At 41.8% G+C, this 18,115-nt stretch overlaps 1 protein-coding gene across 1 annotated transcript in view; it reads right to left on the minus strand.

Moving 5' to 3' along the window:
- Positions 1–5,562: 5,562 nt before the first annotated feature.
- Positions 5,563–18,115, minus strand: part of LOC120534735 (zinc finger protein 287-like) — a 52,454-nt gene continuing 39,901 nt past the window's right edge. The window contains exons 3-4 of the mRNA XM_039762319.1: positions 14,241–14,642; positions 5,563–5,723 (exon numbers count right to left, since the gene is read on the minus strand). Of these exons, the coding sequence (XP_039618253.1) occupies positions 5,563–5,723; positions 14,241–14,642 (563 nt within the window). The remainder of the gene's footprint in view (positions 5,724–14,240; positions 14,643–18,115) is intronic.

Raw genomic sequence — 18,115 nt, forward strand, 5'->3', positions numbered from 1 at the left:
CACTGCCTGATAGAACAGCATGTACGTTATTGAATGTTATTAAAGAAATGTATCCGTCCAGGGACGTTAATATCTGACTGTTGGGCAAGTTATGACAGAATTCCTCATCTTGAAGGCTACAATTCCATGCATTTGACTGTAAATCACTCTGAGAATTTGCGAGATCCAGTTACTGGGCGCATACTAATACTGTCCAAGGACTGTGCGCCCTTGCAAAATGAAGAAACAGGGTAGAATTTGCTCCAATAAGTACTAAAATATAGAGAATTCCAACAAAAAGAAAGGAGACGAGCGGGTGCGCGTGCACATCACCGACGGGCGTGACTACGTGAGCAACGGCGCATGCGTGAAAACAAAAGTTTTCGAGTTGCGAAGTAACGCTGACTTTTCACCCTTAGCTAATACTAACAAATAAAAAAGAACCATCCACTTTGCCAAAAATTACATTTTTGTAATCAGATTGCTTTTGCAGCGACGCGAACCACGTCATGTTTAAGGTTGTTCTTTATTTTCATGAAGGTTACATCTCAACTTTGATTTGTTTTCGTGTACACTAAGTAACAGATCAACAGCTGCCTCGCGCTTCTCTGCAAATTCCAACTGAAACTTTACAACTGACGGGGCTTCACGGGAAACCGCAGCCACCAGGACGGGGTCCGCAGGCGCGTGCACGCAGCACCACCAACGGCCTGGCAAGAGAGGCACACAGCTTGGGGGTCAGTCTGGGGGACTTGCCACGCACATTCTGTCACTAGAGAAGCTCCGAAGCCAAGGAAGGCGGCGCAGATTAAAGAAACCCCGAGCTGCAGCGAACTTCCATCTTTAAGAAAGCCGGCATCGCACCGAGCCGCAGATGTGCAGCAATCAGGCGGACAATCACGGAGTAGAAACGAGCAGCAGGAGCGCGGAGTGTGCGGGCATTAAAAAAGCAGAGCGGGAACATCGATGAGGGTCTCTGACGACTGCCTGACCAGCCCTCTCTTCTTCTTCTCCTAAATGGCGCGAGTACGTAGCCTACTTGTGCCGTGTGGCTCAATCCGGGTCTTCCATTTGAATGACCAGCATGTGGCCCTGTTGATGGTCTCTGTCTCTGATCACGGGGGTCACAAATCAGCCTGACGGATTTAAAGATCTGAACGGCTCGAATCAGCGCTGCTCTCAGGGGGCTTCATTCTCACCCTCGACCTCTCTCCTAGTACTAACAGTAAATAAATAAATAAAAATAGAACCATAAATATTGTGGAGAACAATCATATATCAATACATACATATCTAACTATTTAGTAAATCTATGTTGGGCAGCTGGAGCCAGTTTCAGCAGTAATCGAGCACAGAGCAGGAACAACACCTGGACACAAACACATTTACACACAAGCCACTTTAACAGCGCCAATTCACCAATCCTGAATATCTTTAGAGTGTGCAAGAAAACTGATCCATCCATCCATCCATATGTCATCCAAAACATGTTTAGAGAGACACAGAAAGAGAGATAGTGTGACCACAAGGGGGCGCCGTTAAGCACCAAGTCCCAGGTACAATCAGACCTGACAAGTTCCAAGTTCAAATATCAATTCATTTATTAATAACACACCACCTTTTCTGCACAGCCAGATAAACATAAATACACGTAATGCTCAGCTCTGTTTCCTCTCCTTCTGCTCCTCCATGTGAGCGTTGTCTGACTCGGACTCCCTGACTGAGGTGAGGCGGCTTCTTTTATGGTGGACTCAGGAGTACTTCCAGTGTCACAGCATTGTAAAGTGGAAGCACTTCTGGGTCATGGGGCAGCTCTCCAAAAAAGGGAGGTCATCAGCCAGCAGCACCCTCTGGTGGTACCCAGGGACCTCAATAGGGCTGCTTTTCAGGACTACAGCTCTCATGCAACCCTGCTGGGATCCAATCTGGGACCTTGACAGAGAAGCACTGCCACCTATTGTTCTGGAGGATAAATTGATTTTGGTAGATGAATTCCCCCAGTGCATCCCTTAGTCTTGGCCCCAGACTGGGATTAGAATTAGACATCATTCGGAGTGGGATATACCTCCATCCATGCTGTCCCTCTGTTATGGTCTCCTAGCCAGGTAAGATTTTGTTCTTCGTTGCAGTCAAGAAGCCTGTTCTTCCATTTTGGTTTCTACAACATATAAATAGAGTGATAGATGTGATAAGCACTATGTAATAGATAGATAGATAGATAACTGAAAAATATTCCTGCTCAACACACACCTGATAGCCTTGGTTTCAAATGTGCCATCATTAGTGCCAGCTCCTGTGCAGTCTGTGCCATCTCCACTGTAGCCACAGTTCCAGCCACGGTTTATTCCACCACCACAGTCTTCATTGCCCAGTGTAATTCCACATCATCATTACCAAAGGCAGCCTCCTCCACACATCTCTATCCTCACTGATTCTCATGGGTCTGGATTAATGGAAATGGCCATGGCATCGTCATATGGAATATGATAACCAAAGTGACCTTAAGAAGGATTTGGACTATGTCCTCGCCACTTACTCTCATTTAAATGAGGACTATAAGTATCAAGTCTTGCGGGATCATCTAAAGCTGCCAGTGATTAGCAGGTAGCTAAAGGGTACCAGAATACCCCAATCCCATACACCAGTGCTAGGCAGGCTTGGAGCAGATGTATGGCCAACTAAGACAGTTTGTTCAACGTCACTTGAATTTAATTTTGAATATGCCAGCTCTACAGCCAGGTGATGCTCGAGGACAGCATTTCTCAACCTTTAAGTATTTGCGACCCAAGTTTTCATAAGTTTTAATCGCGCCCCCTACTGTTTTTTTGAAACCTTAATAAAATTTATTCCTATATTTTTTGCTGCTGATACTCCACTACACGTTTAAAATTTCCCTATGAATAGCAAAATTACACCAGACATGGCAACATTTGTGTCCCACAGTTTGAGAACCGCTGCACTAGGATTAAAAACTCTACTGCTGCTGTTAACATTTTGGTGGGCCTGCTTAACTCTATGGATGGTCCCTTTAGATCTGAACTGCACTGTGGGTCTCATGTAGAAACATTGATGGATAAACTGCCAGTTAACTATGGGGACACATTTGGAGATCACGGTCTCAACAAGCTCATTATTAGGAGTGGCAGTGCCAGAACTTCCACACTACCAGATCTAGATGAGCAGCTTGACCAGTAAACTCACATATCCAGGTGTACATCAGAGGCCAGCAATGGGGGACGCTACCCATGAGAGCAGAAGCCTTTCAACTTTACAAAGACGAGGACATGAACAGGTCTTACAGGACATGAGCAGCACACACCTTCTACTGCAATATCTGGTGCTTCATCCATAGACACCAAAGCTTCAATTACAGCTAAAAAGCAGGATCTCTCTAAGTCATACTGTCCACATTGCAATAATCATGAACACCACCTCAGTGCCACCTCAGACACACATGTTAGATGAAGGAGCTGAAAGGACACAAATATTGTCAATAGCTGCCAAGAATCTTGGGCTGGAAGGAGCCGAGGAGATCCTGTCACCGAGAACAGTAAGACATGATAGTGTCCATCTGTCTCATGTGAGATATCTGCACAAGCAAACCCTTGAGTGAGATATTCTATCTGAACAGCTTTCACTGCCAATGGATTGAACCCAGCTGAGCCATCTTGCCCTGGTGAAGCATTGAAGACGAAGTTTAAGCACTTAAGAGACAAGCCGACCGGGGGATTCAGTCGAGTTCAAGATTACCGACAACTGATTACCGCTGCTGCTCCTCTGCTACTCCATACTTGTTTGAGATTTCTGTTCAGCATTTGATTGCACAACCAATGATTGTGTGTTACTGAAGTTTTCTGTCTCCTTTATTCATTAACATGTTTAGTGCACTTTAAGTTTATAACCCACACTTTAACGTTTAAAAACATGTTGTTCTCGTAAATGCGCCATCACGACCCCGCTTCAGTTTAGGAATGAGCTGGTTGTTAATATTAATCACTGAAGGGCAATACGTTGCACTTTATTTGCTCTCGCTGCGCTACTGCCTCGCAGTTAGGAGACCCGAGTTCTCTTCCCAGGTCCTACCTGCATGGAGTTTGCATGTTCTCCCCGTGTCTGCGTGGGTTTCATCCGGGTACTTCGATTTCCTCCCACAGTCCAAAGACATGCAGGTTAGGTACATTGGCGATCCTAAATTGTCCCCAGTGTCTGCTTGGTATGTGGGTGTGTGTAAATAATAATAATTCTTTGCATTCATATAGCGCTTTTCTCAATTGCAAGTTAAAGGCCTTGCTCAAGGGCCCAACAGAGCAGAGTCCCCTTTGGCATTTATGGGATTCGAACCGGCAAACTTCCGATTACCACTGCAGATCCCTAGCCTTAGAGCCACCATTTCGCTTTGTGTGTTCTCTGCCTTGCGCCCTGAGTTGGCTGGGTTTGGCTCCAGCAGACCCCCGTGACCCAGTAGTTAGGATATAGCAGGTTAGATAATGGATGGATGGATACATTTCCCTTTTAGTAGACGAAACCCGTCCTGAGCCTCACGCAGTGCCCGCATTTAGAAATTGTTGAAGTAACAGTGCCATCTACTGGTTATTTAAACAATCAGCAGTTTGGGTTTTAAAGAACTGAAAATGTGGCTGTAATTCGTCTGCCTGGGTAATCTATAACGGATCAGTGTTGCCATTTTGATCGTTTATGTTTGTATGCGAAGCTCATTGGTAATTGTGTACTTAATGTAGTTCTTAATGTTAGTTTCTTTCTTTGTTTCTGTTTAGATACCACACGCACACATAAACACACACACAAACACATTTATGTATTATTTTTGCTGCAGAGTCCGTATTGGTGTTCACACTACTCTCTGGTGTGGCTGTTGCTCTTTCTATCTGAAGAGTTTGGACAGCTGGGGTTTGATCAGCCCAGTAACGTCTAGCGGTCCCTCACAGCAGGAGTCTATGAATATACAGACGCATGTTTAGCATACAGCTGATGACGTTTTATTCTAATATAAATAAGGCCATATATGGACATCCTGTATTAAGTTACACAGAGAGATACCTGATACTTCAAGTCCGGAGTGACACTGAGGGGCTGCATGCTTGAATGAACTCATCCTACTTACAGCAGTCAGACAAAAAGAAATATAACTGAAAAAGATAATAGAAAAAAAAAAGTTATATTAAGGTTTTCTGCTGCAGCCGCCACTACCCGCTGTGAAAACATAATTTCTATTCTTGCAAATGCGTCCCCTCTTTGAAGGCAACTCAGCTTGCACCCTTTAGTTTTTGGTGACCCAACATCACAATTTTTAAATGCTTTAACGTTTCTTTAAATTAAAAAAAAAAAAAAAATAGTTCAAAAAAGGGTCACAGTCAGGAATCAAACTTTGCACCCCTAAAGTATCAGGTCCATCTCCCATAGCAGTGAGCCTCCAAAGCCAAACTGACCAATCAGTTTACTCAGAGGGACCTCACACTCGCAGACAGACAGACAGACAGACAGAAGCTTTTTATTATCTTTGCTATTAGCTAAAGAAGCGACCTTGATGGATTTAATTATCTATTCTCGTTTGGTAAATGTCTTCTATTCCTGTGACTCAATCTGACATTCCTCAGGTACCACACTCTGTGGTTTGCTGCCCTCCTCTTCATGTTGGGGTATCTCTGGGCACAAGACACTCTCATTCATGTCTGGCCCTGGTACTACAGCCTGTTTGTGGTCTTCTGCTTCATGCAGGGGGGTGTCTGGACATAACACACCGTTATACGTTTCACATCTGGTTCTGGTCTTATTGGAGACCATGAAGACGTTGATGATGTGCCAACCTCTGGATTACTGTGGAGCACAGCAGCCCACTCACCTTTCTGCAGTAAGACACTGTCCTTCACGCCGTAGGGGCAGCCACTCCAAGTAATCATCCTTGTGAAGTTCACCGCCCCTCTTCAAAAAGTGGTGACATCAGAGGACTGGGGTTGCTGCTGTCACACAGGAGCTCAGCATGTCTCCCAGCTTCTTACCTTAGGGACGTGATGTCGTCCTCTGCTCTGTGTGACCTGTGAAGTGTCATTTCTTGCTTTCCTTTCATTGACTACTGGACCCCCGTTACCTCGGACTGCTCCATTTTAATGAAGTCACCGTTCTGTAACATAATGTCAATCCTTTTCATCACTTTCAGGATGTGTCAGGCAGGCAGGTCATTCTTTCAAACCTGAGCTCCACCACATTGCCACCGCAGTAACTTCATCAGCTCTTCTTCCTCAGTCCACAACTGAGTTGAGATCTCACAAAGCTGCCGCACAGCCTGTCCATTAAGTGCCAGGACCAGATGGACTGCCAACTCTCCCAGGACCATTGCTTTAGTTGTGTCACCACCTCAAATGTCACCTGATAAGCCTCCCATGTGAAGAAAATGAAAGGTTCACAGTAAAAGATACTTCAGGAAGTTTAAAAATGAATATCGAACATAACAGGAATGAGGGTGACAACTGGGAGACATTTTTTTTTACAAATAAAACTTAAAGAAGCCAAAAGTTACCCTGAAAGCCACAATTGTTCTTTACAGCTCCTCACTTGACTACGTGTGGCACAGTAAATGTGACGAGTTGCTGCCATCTCATTTATCAGCCGAAGTGCCCTGCGATTCTAAAGCGAGCAGCTGCAGGTTCAATTCAGGCAGTTCATGGTGAGCATGGGCAGCAGGCGGGCACAGCATTAGCTTAATGTTTAGATTGGCACTGCCACATTATCCAGATGATGAGATGACAGGAAATGTGAGGGGGTTCAGTGTAACAGTAGATGGTGATGGACCCAGACACACACACACACACACACACACACACACACAGACTGATGTTCTTGTCTAAACTAACACTCTGTCCACCAGGTTTTAATGAATTAACTTGGCGACTCCACACTGTGGCGTGTAAACTACACACAAAGACAAGTGCGGTGAACGTCAGAATGATAACACAAGCTTCATACTCAGTATTGTTTACTTCTACTCTTTGGACAATTTTCACTTTTATTTTATTTCTGGTGAGCAATTTTTTTTAGCTTTCATCTTGGTTTGCCAAATAAACACTGGTGGAACACTGAGATGGTAGATGGTTCAAGAACATAAGTCAGGCGGAGCTAGAACTGATTAAAGGGCATAGAGCCTGAACATTACAAGGGAGTTTGGCCTCAAGGATGAATCAGCAGCCAGTCTGTGGGATGCAGAGACAGGCAGGCCTATATTTCATGCCACATTGTCCCTGGAATCTTTTCATATTTTCTCCCGAGTAATCCGATTTGATAATCAAGACACATGCTGGCCGCTATTAGGACAGTGTGGGACAAATGGCTACAGCAACTTCCACTACTTTATAATCCTGGCCCTAATGTCACAGTGAATAAAAGGCTAGTGGCATTCAGAGGTCGCTGCCCACTTAGGCAATATATGCTTTCCAAACCAGCTAAATACGGTATACAAAATCTGGGCAGCATGGGATGCAAACACCAGCTATGCATTGAGCATGCAGGTTTACACTGGAAAGCTGGTTGGAGGAACCCCTGAGAAGAATCAGGGTACGAGGGTCGTGCTTGATGTGGCACAAATTCTCAGGGGCCACAACATAACCTGTGACAATTTTTTAACAAACTATAACTTAGGTCAGGAGCTTCTAAAGAGAAAGCTTACAATGGTCGGAATGGTCTGAAAGAACAGGGCTGAACTCCCTGCTGATAAACAAGAACAGGGACCCTCAGTCTTCCATGTTTGTCTTCACAGACACCGCAGCCTTGTGTCTTACTGCTCCAAAAAGGGGCAAAATGTTGTGCTCATGAGCACTTTCCAGAAAAATGATGAAATCCGCACATGAAAGAACTAGAAACCAACTGTGATCCCAGTCTACAATACCACCAAAGGGGGGCGGGTGGACAACTTGGACAAATTCACGGGGTCCAACAGCACCAAGTGAATGACTGTGCGCTGGTCATCTTTTACAACATGACTGATGTATCAGCCTACAACATATTTGTCATTTGGACGGAGATCTTTCCTGAGTGAAACGTGTCAAAGCCGTACAAGAGGGGCATCTCCCTTGAGGAGCTGGAGAATGTGCTTGTGGTACCGCATGTACAATGGAGACAGCACAGGACAAGGACCCCTGCTGCTGCAGCTACAGTGAGGGAGATCCAGGAGAGGACTTCACCAAGTACACCAGTGAGTGAAATGTGTGTGTGAGTATGTTGTGTGCGTCTTGGGATCAATAAAAATACAAAGTAATCATTGTCCTCTTCTTTCTAGGTTGCTGCTGGGGATAAAGGAAGAGGTGCCAAGTCTGCAAGCCATCTGATGATGTCAAGATGAGCAGGACCTGTGTGAAATGTGTAAAACTCATCTGCACGAAGCCCACTGTGATGACATGTTCCTCGTGTGCTCTGGAGATGCGCGCGCACACACACACTTCTTGTTCATTTCCACCTTTTCGTGTATTTCTGGTTCTAAACATTGCATAGTGTTTACTATCACAACATGATGACATGTCACTTGTGTACTGTGGAGACTCACAGACGCACACACACACATACAGAACCGTATTCATACTGCTGATCTTATTTTGTTCATTTCTGGTTCATAAACACAGCTTAAATAAAGCTGACTTTCAATACAAATCCTCCCGACTCATTTGTCTCAATTTTAATCTGTGGGCCAATTTGACCCTGAACAGAAGAGGTGTCTCATGTTAATTTATCAACATCACTCCAGAAAAAGAAAACAATTCAAAATGTAAAATAAAATTTGTAAAAATCAATGTCATATGAAACTGTTGTATCTTATATGTAGGTCTTTCCAATGTGCATTAAAAAAAAGTTTTAAAATGCATTTTTTATGAACAAATGAGTGAATTATCCTCATTGAACCCTGATCTGTGAGAGGTCAAGAACACCATTGCACTAAATATTGAACAACAACAACATTCATTTCTATAGCACATTTTCATACAAACAGTAGCTCAAAGTGCTTTACATATTAAAGAATAGAAAAATGAAAGACACAATAAGATAACAAAATAAATCAACATTAATTAACATCGAATAAGAGTAAGGTTCAATGGCCAGGGGACAGAAAAAACAAAAAAACTCCAGACGGCTGGAGAAAAAATAAAATCTGTAGGGAAATAAAATCTGTAGGGAAAATATTGATTGAAATGGTTAGTAATGGAGTTAATCATGAGATTTTAAACAATGTTTATTGGGATTTTTTTGGTTTCTGACACTTTTGGATAACTAAATATGCCCGGGATCAAAGTGACCCAGGAACATCATTGCTCTTCCTGAAAAAAACTAACATAATGTTCATCCCAAAAAACCATTTCCACTCCAGGTCAGCCCTGCCACAAAAGGACCAGCTGACATCATCTCAGTGATCCTCTCGTTAACACGGGTGAGAGTGTCGACGAGGACAAGGCTGGAGACCACTCTGTCATGCTGACTGACTTATTACAATAGCAGACTGGAGGCTTTTAAAGGAGGGGGGAACTTCCAGCATGCAAGTCCAGCAAGCACCAGGAGCGTCTCCTAAAGTTGGGCACCACCAGGGCAGAGCTGGCTCAGGAATGGCAGCAGGCAGGTGTGAGGGAGGCGAAGACTTTTGGATGATGGACTAGTGGGTGTCAAGAAGGGCAGCAAAGAAGCCAAGAAAAACTTCCAGGGACAGGCTGATATTCTGGGATTGGACTGTTGAGGACTGCTGGGGTCAAGTCATTGTCTCTGATGAATCCCCTTTCTGATTGTCTGGGGCATCCGGGAAAAAAAGAAGAAAAGGTGAGCAGCGCTACCATCAGTCCTGTGCCATGTGAATAATAAAAAATCCCGAGACCATTCACGTCATGTGGGGTTGCTTCTCAGCCAAGGCTGTGGGCTCACTCACAATTGTTCCTAAGAACGCAGCCAGGAATAAAGAATGGGACCAAAACATCCTCCGAGAGCAACGTCTCACAACCATCCAAGAACAGTTTGGTGATGAACAATCCAGCATGATGGAGCACCAAAGTGACAACTAACTGGCTTAGGGAAGAAAACATTGAAATTTGGGGTCCATGGCCAGGAAACTCCCCAGAGCTTAATCACATTGAGAACTTGTGATCAATCCTCAAGGGGTGGGGGGTACAAACAAAAACCCACCAATTCTGACAAACTCCAAGCATTGATTATGACAGAATGGGCTGCCATTAGTCTGGATTTGGGCCAGAAATTGATTGACAGCCTGCCAGGGTGATTTTGCAGAGGTCTTGAAAAAGAAAGAAGGGCCAATACTGCAAATATGGACTCTGCCCATAAACATCATGTTGTCATTGTCAATAAAAGCCTTTGCAACTTATGAAATGCTTGTAATTCTACTTCAGAATACCATAGAAACATCTGCCAAAAAGATCTAAAAACAATGAAGCAGCAAACTTTGAGAAAACCAACACTTGGGTCATTCTCAAAACTTTTGGCCACAGCTGTATGTCATATGTAATGACATGAGGAATGGCTACTTAATCCACATCACACTGGCCAAGAATATATGGGGGTCTCAAAGGGATTTGGAGAACATTAGGGAGGTTTCTATACAAACTGACATGGACAAAAACAAAATACAGAGTGATATACTTGGAGAAGAGCGCATAAGAAGAGGAGTTGCTGTAATTTTAAATTGAAGAACTCAATAAGCATTGATCTTATGATAAACAAAATCTGATGGAATTCTGTATGCAACAATACAAGCAAGACCAGCAGCCCTGCTAATAACTCAGATTTACTCCACAGTAGAAGATGAGGATGAGAAAGTAATTGAAGCATTTTATGAAGAACTTGATTTGCTTATAAAAGGATGAAACAACATCAAGAATTCCTAATAATTACAGGGGATTTTAAAGCAAAGGTGAGAACATTTAGAGAAAGGGAAAGTAATTGGGCCATATGGACTTGGTGAGAGAAATCAAAATTGGGAAAGACTTAGAATTCTCAAGGAAACCTACTTTTACAGTCACAAACACATGGCGCCGGCAAAAACAAAACACACCTGGAAGTCAAGAGATGGCAAAAACAGACCTCAGAGAGACTCCATTATAGTAGACAATCGCTTTTGAAACAGTAAGGCAAAACCAGGAGATGGCAGTGGATCTGACGACAGCCCAGTAGTTGGATCAGTTAGAATAAAAGTAAAGAGAATCAAGAAAAAGACGACAATGAGACTGTAAGAGCCAATCTTAAAACATTTATTAGTCAATGTTAAAATTCAGTGTTTGCTTAATGTGAATTGAATGTAAGGTTCTTATAGAAAAATCAGATAATGGATTATTCTGTTTAAGCCCAAAAGCTAATTCGTAATCGCACTTCCTCATTGTTCAGCTTTATCTGGACTGTCATAATAGAATTTCAGTCAGTAAGGGATATCGTCTCTTCTGCTCGACGCGTGGACGGTTTGATTTGCTTTCAAATAGAGTAATAGTGGCACACAGTTTACTGATCATTTGAAGTATAAACATACAATTTTATGTTACATAGAGAACTTATTAGAGAAACACAAAAGAATCTAAACAAAATATGTAAGGCCTAAGCAGAAAAAAATTCTACAGGATCTTTTTTTTTTGGGTTATCAGTTTTTTTTCCTTCTGTATGAACTGTTTTTACATTAATTTTACTAAACGAAAATAATTGGACTGTGGAATTATTAACTTGTTTAATAAGGAAACCTCAGGGGCCAAGTCGTTTTCTTAGCATGTGTTATATGAATAATATTTCACATGAGACCTCAGAGACTAAATGCTATTCTTTACCGTGTGCTTCAGAAAAAAAATTTCAGAGTTGGTAGCTTAACTTACTGTGTGTTACAAAGCCTAAATATTAAAATAATACTTACCAATTATGAATATTCAGAGTGTGAAACTCAGGCATGTGCCCTCAGGGGAAATGTTACAAACAACCTTGTAATCCAAAATCTTAAGTGGTCAGTTGCAAGCAGTTCTCTCTGCATCTCATTTCTCCTCTCCCAAGCCATTCATATGTATCATGTTTTGCTCCACATTAGCTTATACGATGAGATCTGTGTATTTCCTACTACATTTATAGTCTCTAAAGTTGCTTTTTTATCTCTCCTCTTGGACTAGCTTGCTATTTTCTTTTTGCCAAAATTGTATCACTTCACTCTGTACAGAGCCCTGGGGAATGTCAGGCAATAACAAAGGTTTTGTGGTCTGCTTAACCAAGCTTTGTGATGGAGGTTGATCTTGGCTTTCCAGTTCAGGCTCTAATCTAATATATAAAGCAGAGTCGATGTATGTATGTATGTATGTTTGTTTGTCCGCCATACAAATCTGCACCGGGCGTCCGATCGGCACCAACTGGGGATGGGGCTCCTTTGTGACCAGGAGGAGGTCATGGGGTATGTTTGGTTGGGAAAAATGTTTGTGTTGAAACGCAGGGCACCTTTTCACTGACACAACGTTCGGCACACCTCCCCGTACTTATCATCGACAAGATGGCCACACGTTGCAACAGACGTTCAAGACAGCGCCATCTAGCGGCACATTTGGTCCCTGTGCATCACTCGTTACCCATGTTTCTTTAAATTGCCAAGAGATGGCGCAAGTGTCCAAGTATGAGAAGGCCGACTGCTTTGATCGGGTGTAGGGGAACTGCCGTATGATAAATGTGAACGACCCAGTGCGTGTGACCAGCTGACACACCAATGTTTCCGCAGGTCACACTCCCACATGCACTGATAGTGCTGTATTTCATTCGCCAACGTCTATTATATGTCAGCAAGTTTGAACAGAGACTCGCCTTAAAAAGACATCATCCTTCCCCCACCATTTTCCCCACAGGCAGCAGCGGTTGTATGTCACTTCTCTCTGTAGTTACTATCACCAACGTCCGTTAACAGCACGGTTCAACACAGACGCTCCTTACAAACAGAGCACCCCTCCCCGCCATTTATCCCAGTATGGTTTCAGTGCTACTCTTTCTCACTGGCTTTCCGTATTTGTGGTGCTATCTGCTCACTTTCCGACTCACAGTACGATTTCAGTGTTCTGAATGACTGGTGATTTTGTTCGCTTTCCAACGTATTGTAAATAAGGTAAATTCATCTCACTGTGGTGCTTATTCCGTACGTAATACCATGTAAAACATAATTGTCCTGCTTTTTGCTAATATTTCCATACCACCGAAAAAAAGACGTAGAATTGGAAGGTCCACTTCAGATGCCAGAAGAAAGTCTATTTCAACGGCGTCTGAAACGCCACAGCAGACAGAATCCAGAGTGGAGGAACTTACAATAAAATGTGAATCAGAAAACTGTTTGTTCTATTTCTATGTTGTTTCTTTCATTTGGGAAATTCACCAGTTATAGATTCCCGGGCAACACCGGGTACTTCTGCTAGTATTTAATATTTATATTTTATATATATCGTGTGAGCTGAGAAGAAATGCCAGTACTCATATGACTGAAGATCTGCGTGTGTAATCAACTTCTGTTTGGTGCATTCCACTTTCTGTCCTAGGAATATAAAGTCCTGGCATGAACTGGTTTTTGTATATTAGTTGGTTAGCATGAAGCAACTTTGTTTTTATATCCAGACTGTTGAGGTCTTCCTATGGCCTGCCTATGATCCCAAAGCTGTATGAAATGACATGATTTACTAACTGATTAAGTGCTTCTATTTTGTTCTTCACTGTGAAAGAACTTCTAAGGATCATTCAGATTCAGCTGATTGGAAAATAGATGGATGGATTTTAACCATTTTGTGTATTCTCTGCTTTAATATTTGCTCTTTATGGTTTATGTCTGAACCCTCGTCAATTCCCGAGTATTTATTAAGTCTCCTCTTGGTCAACTTCTCTTATTGGATAATCTTTAACAAGGCTGATTTCAATTTCCCATTAATGAATGCTACCTTTGTGCATTTGTCTAATCCAAACACTACTCTCTCGTGTAATTATTTTGTGGCGCTTAAACTTGTGTCTATGTAATAACTGTTTGCCATAATCAGAACAGCAATACGGCTTCTCTCCTAAGTGAATATTTTTGTAGTCTGAAGTTTGTTTCCATCCGAGTACTGTATACTACATTCAGAACAGCAATATGTCTTCTCTCCTGTGTCTTTTAATGTGTTTCTGAAGATTGCCACTCTGAGAGAATTGTTTTCCACATTCAGAACAGTCATACGGCTTCTCCCCTGTGTGAATTCTTTGGTGGCTCTGAAGACAGCTTCTCTGTGAAAACTTTTTGCCACATTCAAAACAGGAATATGGCTTCTCCCCTGTATGTGTTTTAATGTGTGTCTGAAGATTTCTACTGCATGAGAATTGTTTACCACACTCAGAACAGGAAAATGCCTTCTCCCCTGTGTGAATGCTTTTGTGAGTCAAAAGTTGGCTTCTCTGTGAAAACTTTTTGCCACATTCAGAACAGCAATAGGGCTTCTCTCCAGTGTGAAGTCTTCGGTGGCGCTGAAGATTATGTCTTACTGAAAATTGTTTACCACATTCAGAACAGGAATATGCCTTCTCCCCTGTGTGAATTCTTTGGTGGCCCTGAAGATACCTTTTCTGTGAAAACTCTTTGCCACATTCAGAACAGGAATACGGCTTCTCCCCTGTGTGAAGTTTTCGGTGGTCATGAAGTTTAATTCCTGTATAACGTTTAAAAGAAAAAGAAAGGAAAAAAAAACAGCTTAGTTTTTAATCTTAAATCTTTAATCTTTTTAATGCTTTAATACTGACATTATCTTACAACACTAAATACATTGTGGTTTAATTTATTAACAAACATTGATAAGTGTAAGCAATTGCAAGCCTTATGTAGCAAATGGATAGACACTCAACTTGTTCAGTAAAATAACAGTAACAGTAAAATAAATAGATCACATATGATAGGCACAATCAACAACATTATTGGTCACATTGTCTTTTAACTACATTCCAGAATGACACCATCAAATATCATTAAAATATTATTTAAACTTATTTATATTTTTAAGTAATGGAGATAAAAATCTTCACTTAGAACAGCGGCCTCCACAAGGTCAACATCATTTTGCAAGAGTTGTAGTAAATTAATTGAATTGAAACACACATCAACCACATCTGAAGATGGGGTTTCAGCAGAGAGGAAGTTCAGAAAAAAACGAAAATAAAATGAAAAGAGATTTATTAATTTCCCAGTATTAAATAATGATACTATCTATGTTCTTCATCTTCTTTTGGCTGCTCCCAGTAGGGGTCATTACCCCCGATCATCTTCTTCCATATCTTTCTGTCCTCTTCATCTTGTTCTGTTACACCCATCACCTGCATGTCCTCTCTCACCACATCCATAGACCTTCGATTAAGCCTTCCTCTTTTCCTCTTCCCTGGCAGCTCTAACCTTAGCATCCTTTTCCCATATCTCTCTCTCTATTATATATTGTGGTCTGTGGCCAGCTTGTCATCCCAGCCAACACCCCCAGGCCGCCAGGTGGAGCTCTCCCTGAAGCATGGAGGTGCCCCAAATACCAGCAGGGAATCATGGACGATGGAGTTTTCCTCTACAGCCCTGCTGGATACCACAGGGACCATCAGAGGACGCTGCAGGGAGGCCCAGAATGTCGTTTGTGTCCTATAACCCGGACGTGCGTCATAAGCAAAGCGACAGCAGAAGTGACGTACTTCCGGGGTGTGTCGCTACCCGATCTGCGGTGCCTACCCAATTTGCGCGCGCATCAGAGCTTTACTATTACGACCCTGTCCGATCTGCGCTTTTTACTGCGACGCAGTCCCCATCCGATTTGTCTCGCTCATGCGCCTCTGCTTAATTAAAAATTCATTTCCGACACTGCCGATTTGTTCTGCGCGATGTAATGTTTTACGACACACGTCACTCGTCAGGTTTGATTTGTACTTGCGATTCATTTTTGTGTTGTCGTTTAACTCCGTCTGTAAGTGGACTTGTTACTGGAAAAGATGGCAACTTTTGAATTTTAGAACGTCATGGAAGATGTGTCGCCTGAAAAATTTAACTCCAGACGAATGAAGAGGGAGCGAAATGGAATGCAACGTGTGTCTGTGAACTTTATAATGGCCATCTACAGCTTTTTGCAAGTACATCACTTTTAGTTAAACCACTTCGTAATCTCATGGTTTAATCGTAAAAATCACGGCATTTTCCGTGTTTGGGTTAATGGATTAATAGATGTATGTCATTTATTTCGTAACACACTATTAGCATTTGGTGGTGTGTTTCTTTTAACATTTATCCACATTTTTTTATCTTAAAGAGTGAACAGCATGCTAATAATTAAGCAAAACAATGTAATTGAAGTGTCGAATTAGGAATAGAATTAGGAGTGCTGGACTGACACTCGACCGGTGTAAAGTGTGCCCTCCAAAGCCATCGGTATTTTTTTTATGATGTTGCTATCGGATTACATCAATGCAATAGTTTTTCCATAACAAAGTTAACAAATTATAATGATGAAGGCTATTATTACATACAAGAGTAGCAACAACTAAGTTATTACAAGAAAGCAGGATGCGGATAATAGAATTACAAATTGTTAATGGATTACTTTAACCTTATTTAGTAGAAAAAAATTCCATGGTTGAAAACAGGCAATTTTAAAATTTATATCCAAAGCCATCAGAGAAGTGTGGTGTGCGTCTGATGTGGCACAGTGACAGGCTGGGCACCTGCTGTTATCATGTGTTATAAGCTTATAGAATTACACATACATACATTAACTGAATATAATGGAGGAGCCTTGCTCCTTAGAGATAACTTATTTCTTATTGCTGCAGTTAGAAAAACAATGCCACTTTGTGTTTTTTTTGTCTTGACCCTACAGGATGCCCGGTGGTAACCAGCCTTCCAAGTGGCTGAACAGATGCCAATGTACCCGAATTCTGAGACACAACTGGATGTTCTTTTCTTCTGTTTTTAAGATTCCCAATTCGAGATGATGTGCAGTTCATGTTAGATTTGCTATTTCTACAGGTAAGACTACTAAGGCTTCCAGTTTCAGTAGTAATTTGTGCACAATTCCTGCAAAGCCACCCCATATTTATTACTTGATCTGTAATATTTTGCTGCCTTAAATACTGTACTGTATGTCTGCTCACTCTGTCCAGTAACTAACACTGCTTTTTAATTTTAGACAGAAAGCCTCAGAGTGTGAATCCTCACAAACACAGAGACTGAGGTGCATCAGTACCAGCAGTCACTAAACAGGGATGTTGTTCTGTTTTGCAAAATAAATTTATGTTCTTAAGTTACTGTGCTTTGTTGTTGGATTTTGAAAGAACTGAGACTTAATTTTAAATTAATACAAAACTAAGGCAGGAGTGAAAAACAAAGATGTTTTCATGTAAGTAATGACACCTAAGCACATCAGATTAGAAGTTCAGATGTACAGAGATTATAACACAATGTCTACTGTATGTATAATGTAAAAGGAAACAAATGAGGTTACATATAATGAAAGTTAAGTTGGGGTTCTTTCAACATCCTACAAAAAACCAAAGTAATTAAAAAATATATTATTAGTCAGACTTTACTCTAAGCAGACCTTTCATCTATTGTGATGGTTTACTTTGGTAATAATTGATCTACAGGTGAACCAAGAAAGGAGGCAGAATAAGAAGTGAGAGTACACTTTATTAATGTTTGAACTCCGTGAGTGAATATCTATTGTGCTTATGTTTTTAACAGTTACAGTGAAGTCAATGAAGTAGAAGAGTCCAGTCGTGTTATGGGGCAGCAGTTAAAAAAGAAGGATGGAGAGATGTGTGCCATGTTGAAGCAGCGGCTGGCCCTCCTACCTGGCACTTCTAGAATCCTCCATCTCAATCTCTGGTCTGATCTGCTGTGTCTTTGCCAAGTGATCACGCGGTATTGGCCTTTTTGTCTCGGTCTCACTGCACTGGCTGTCTGTCTCACACAGAATTGATTTTAAGGTTCTATTAAATAATTAGAAGGCTTTGAGCATTTTAGACCCTGTCTTTATTTTGGAGTGTCTGCGCACAACATTTCTTTTCTGAAACATTGCTTTGCTTTTTATTCTAAGATCGACCATAAAAACTGGCAGCTTTCTGTACTCTATAATGCTTTGCCAATAGAGGACTGCCAGGC

This window comes from Polypterus senegalus, chromosome 8 (genome assembly GCF_016835505.1).
Source record: "Polypterus senegalus isolate Bchr_013 chromosome 8, ASM1683550v1, whole genome shotgun sequence".
NCBI lineage: Eukaryota > Metazoa > Chordata > Cladistia > Polypteriformes > Polypteridae > Polypterus > Polypterus senegalus.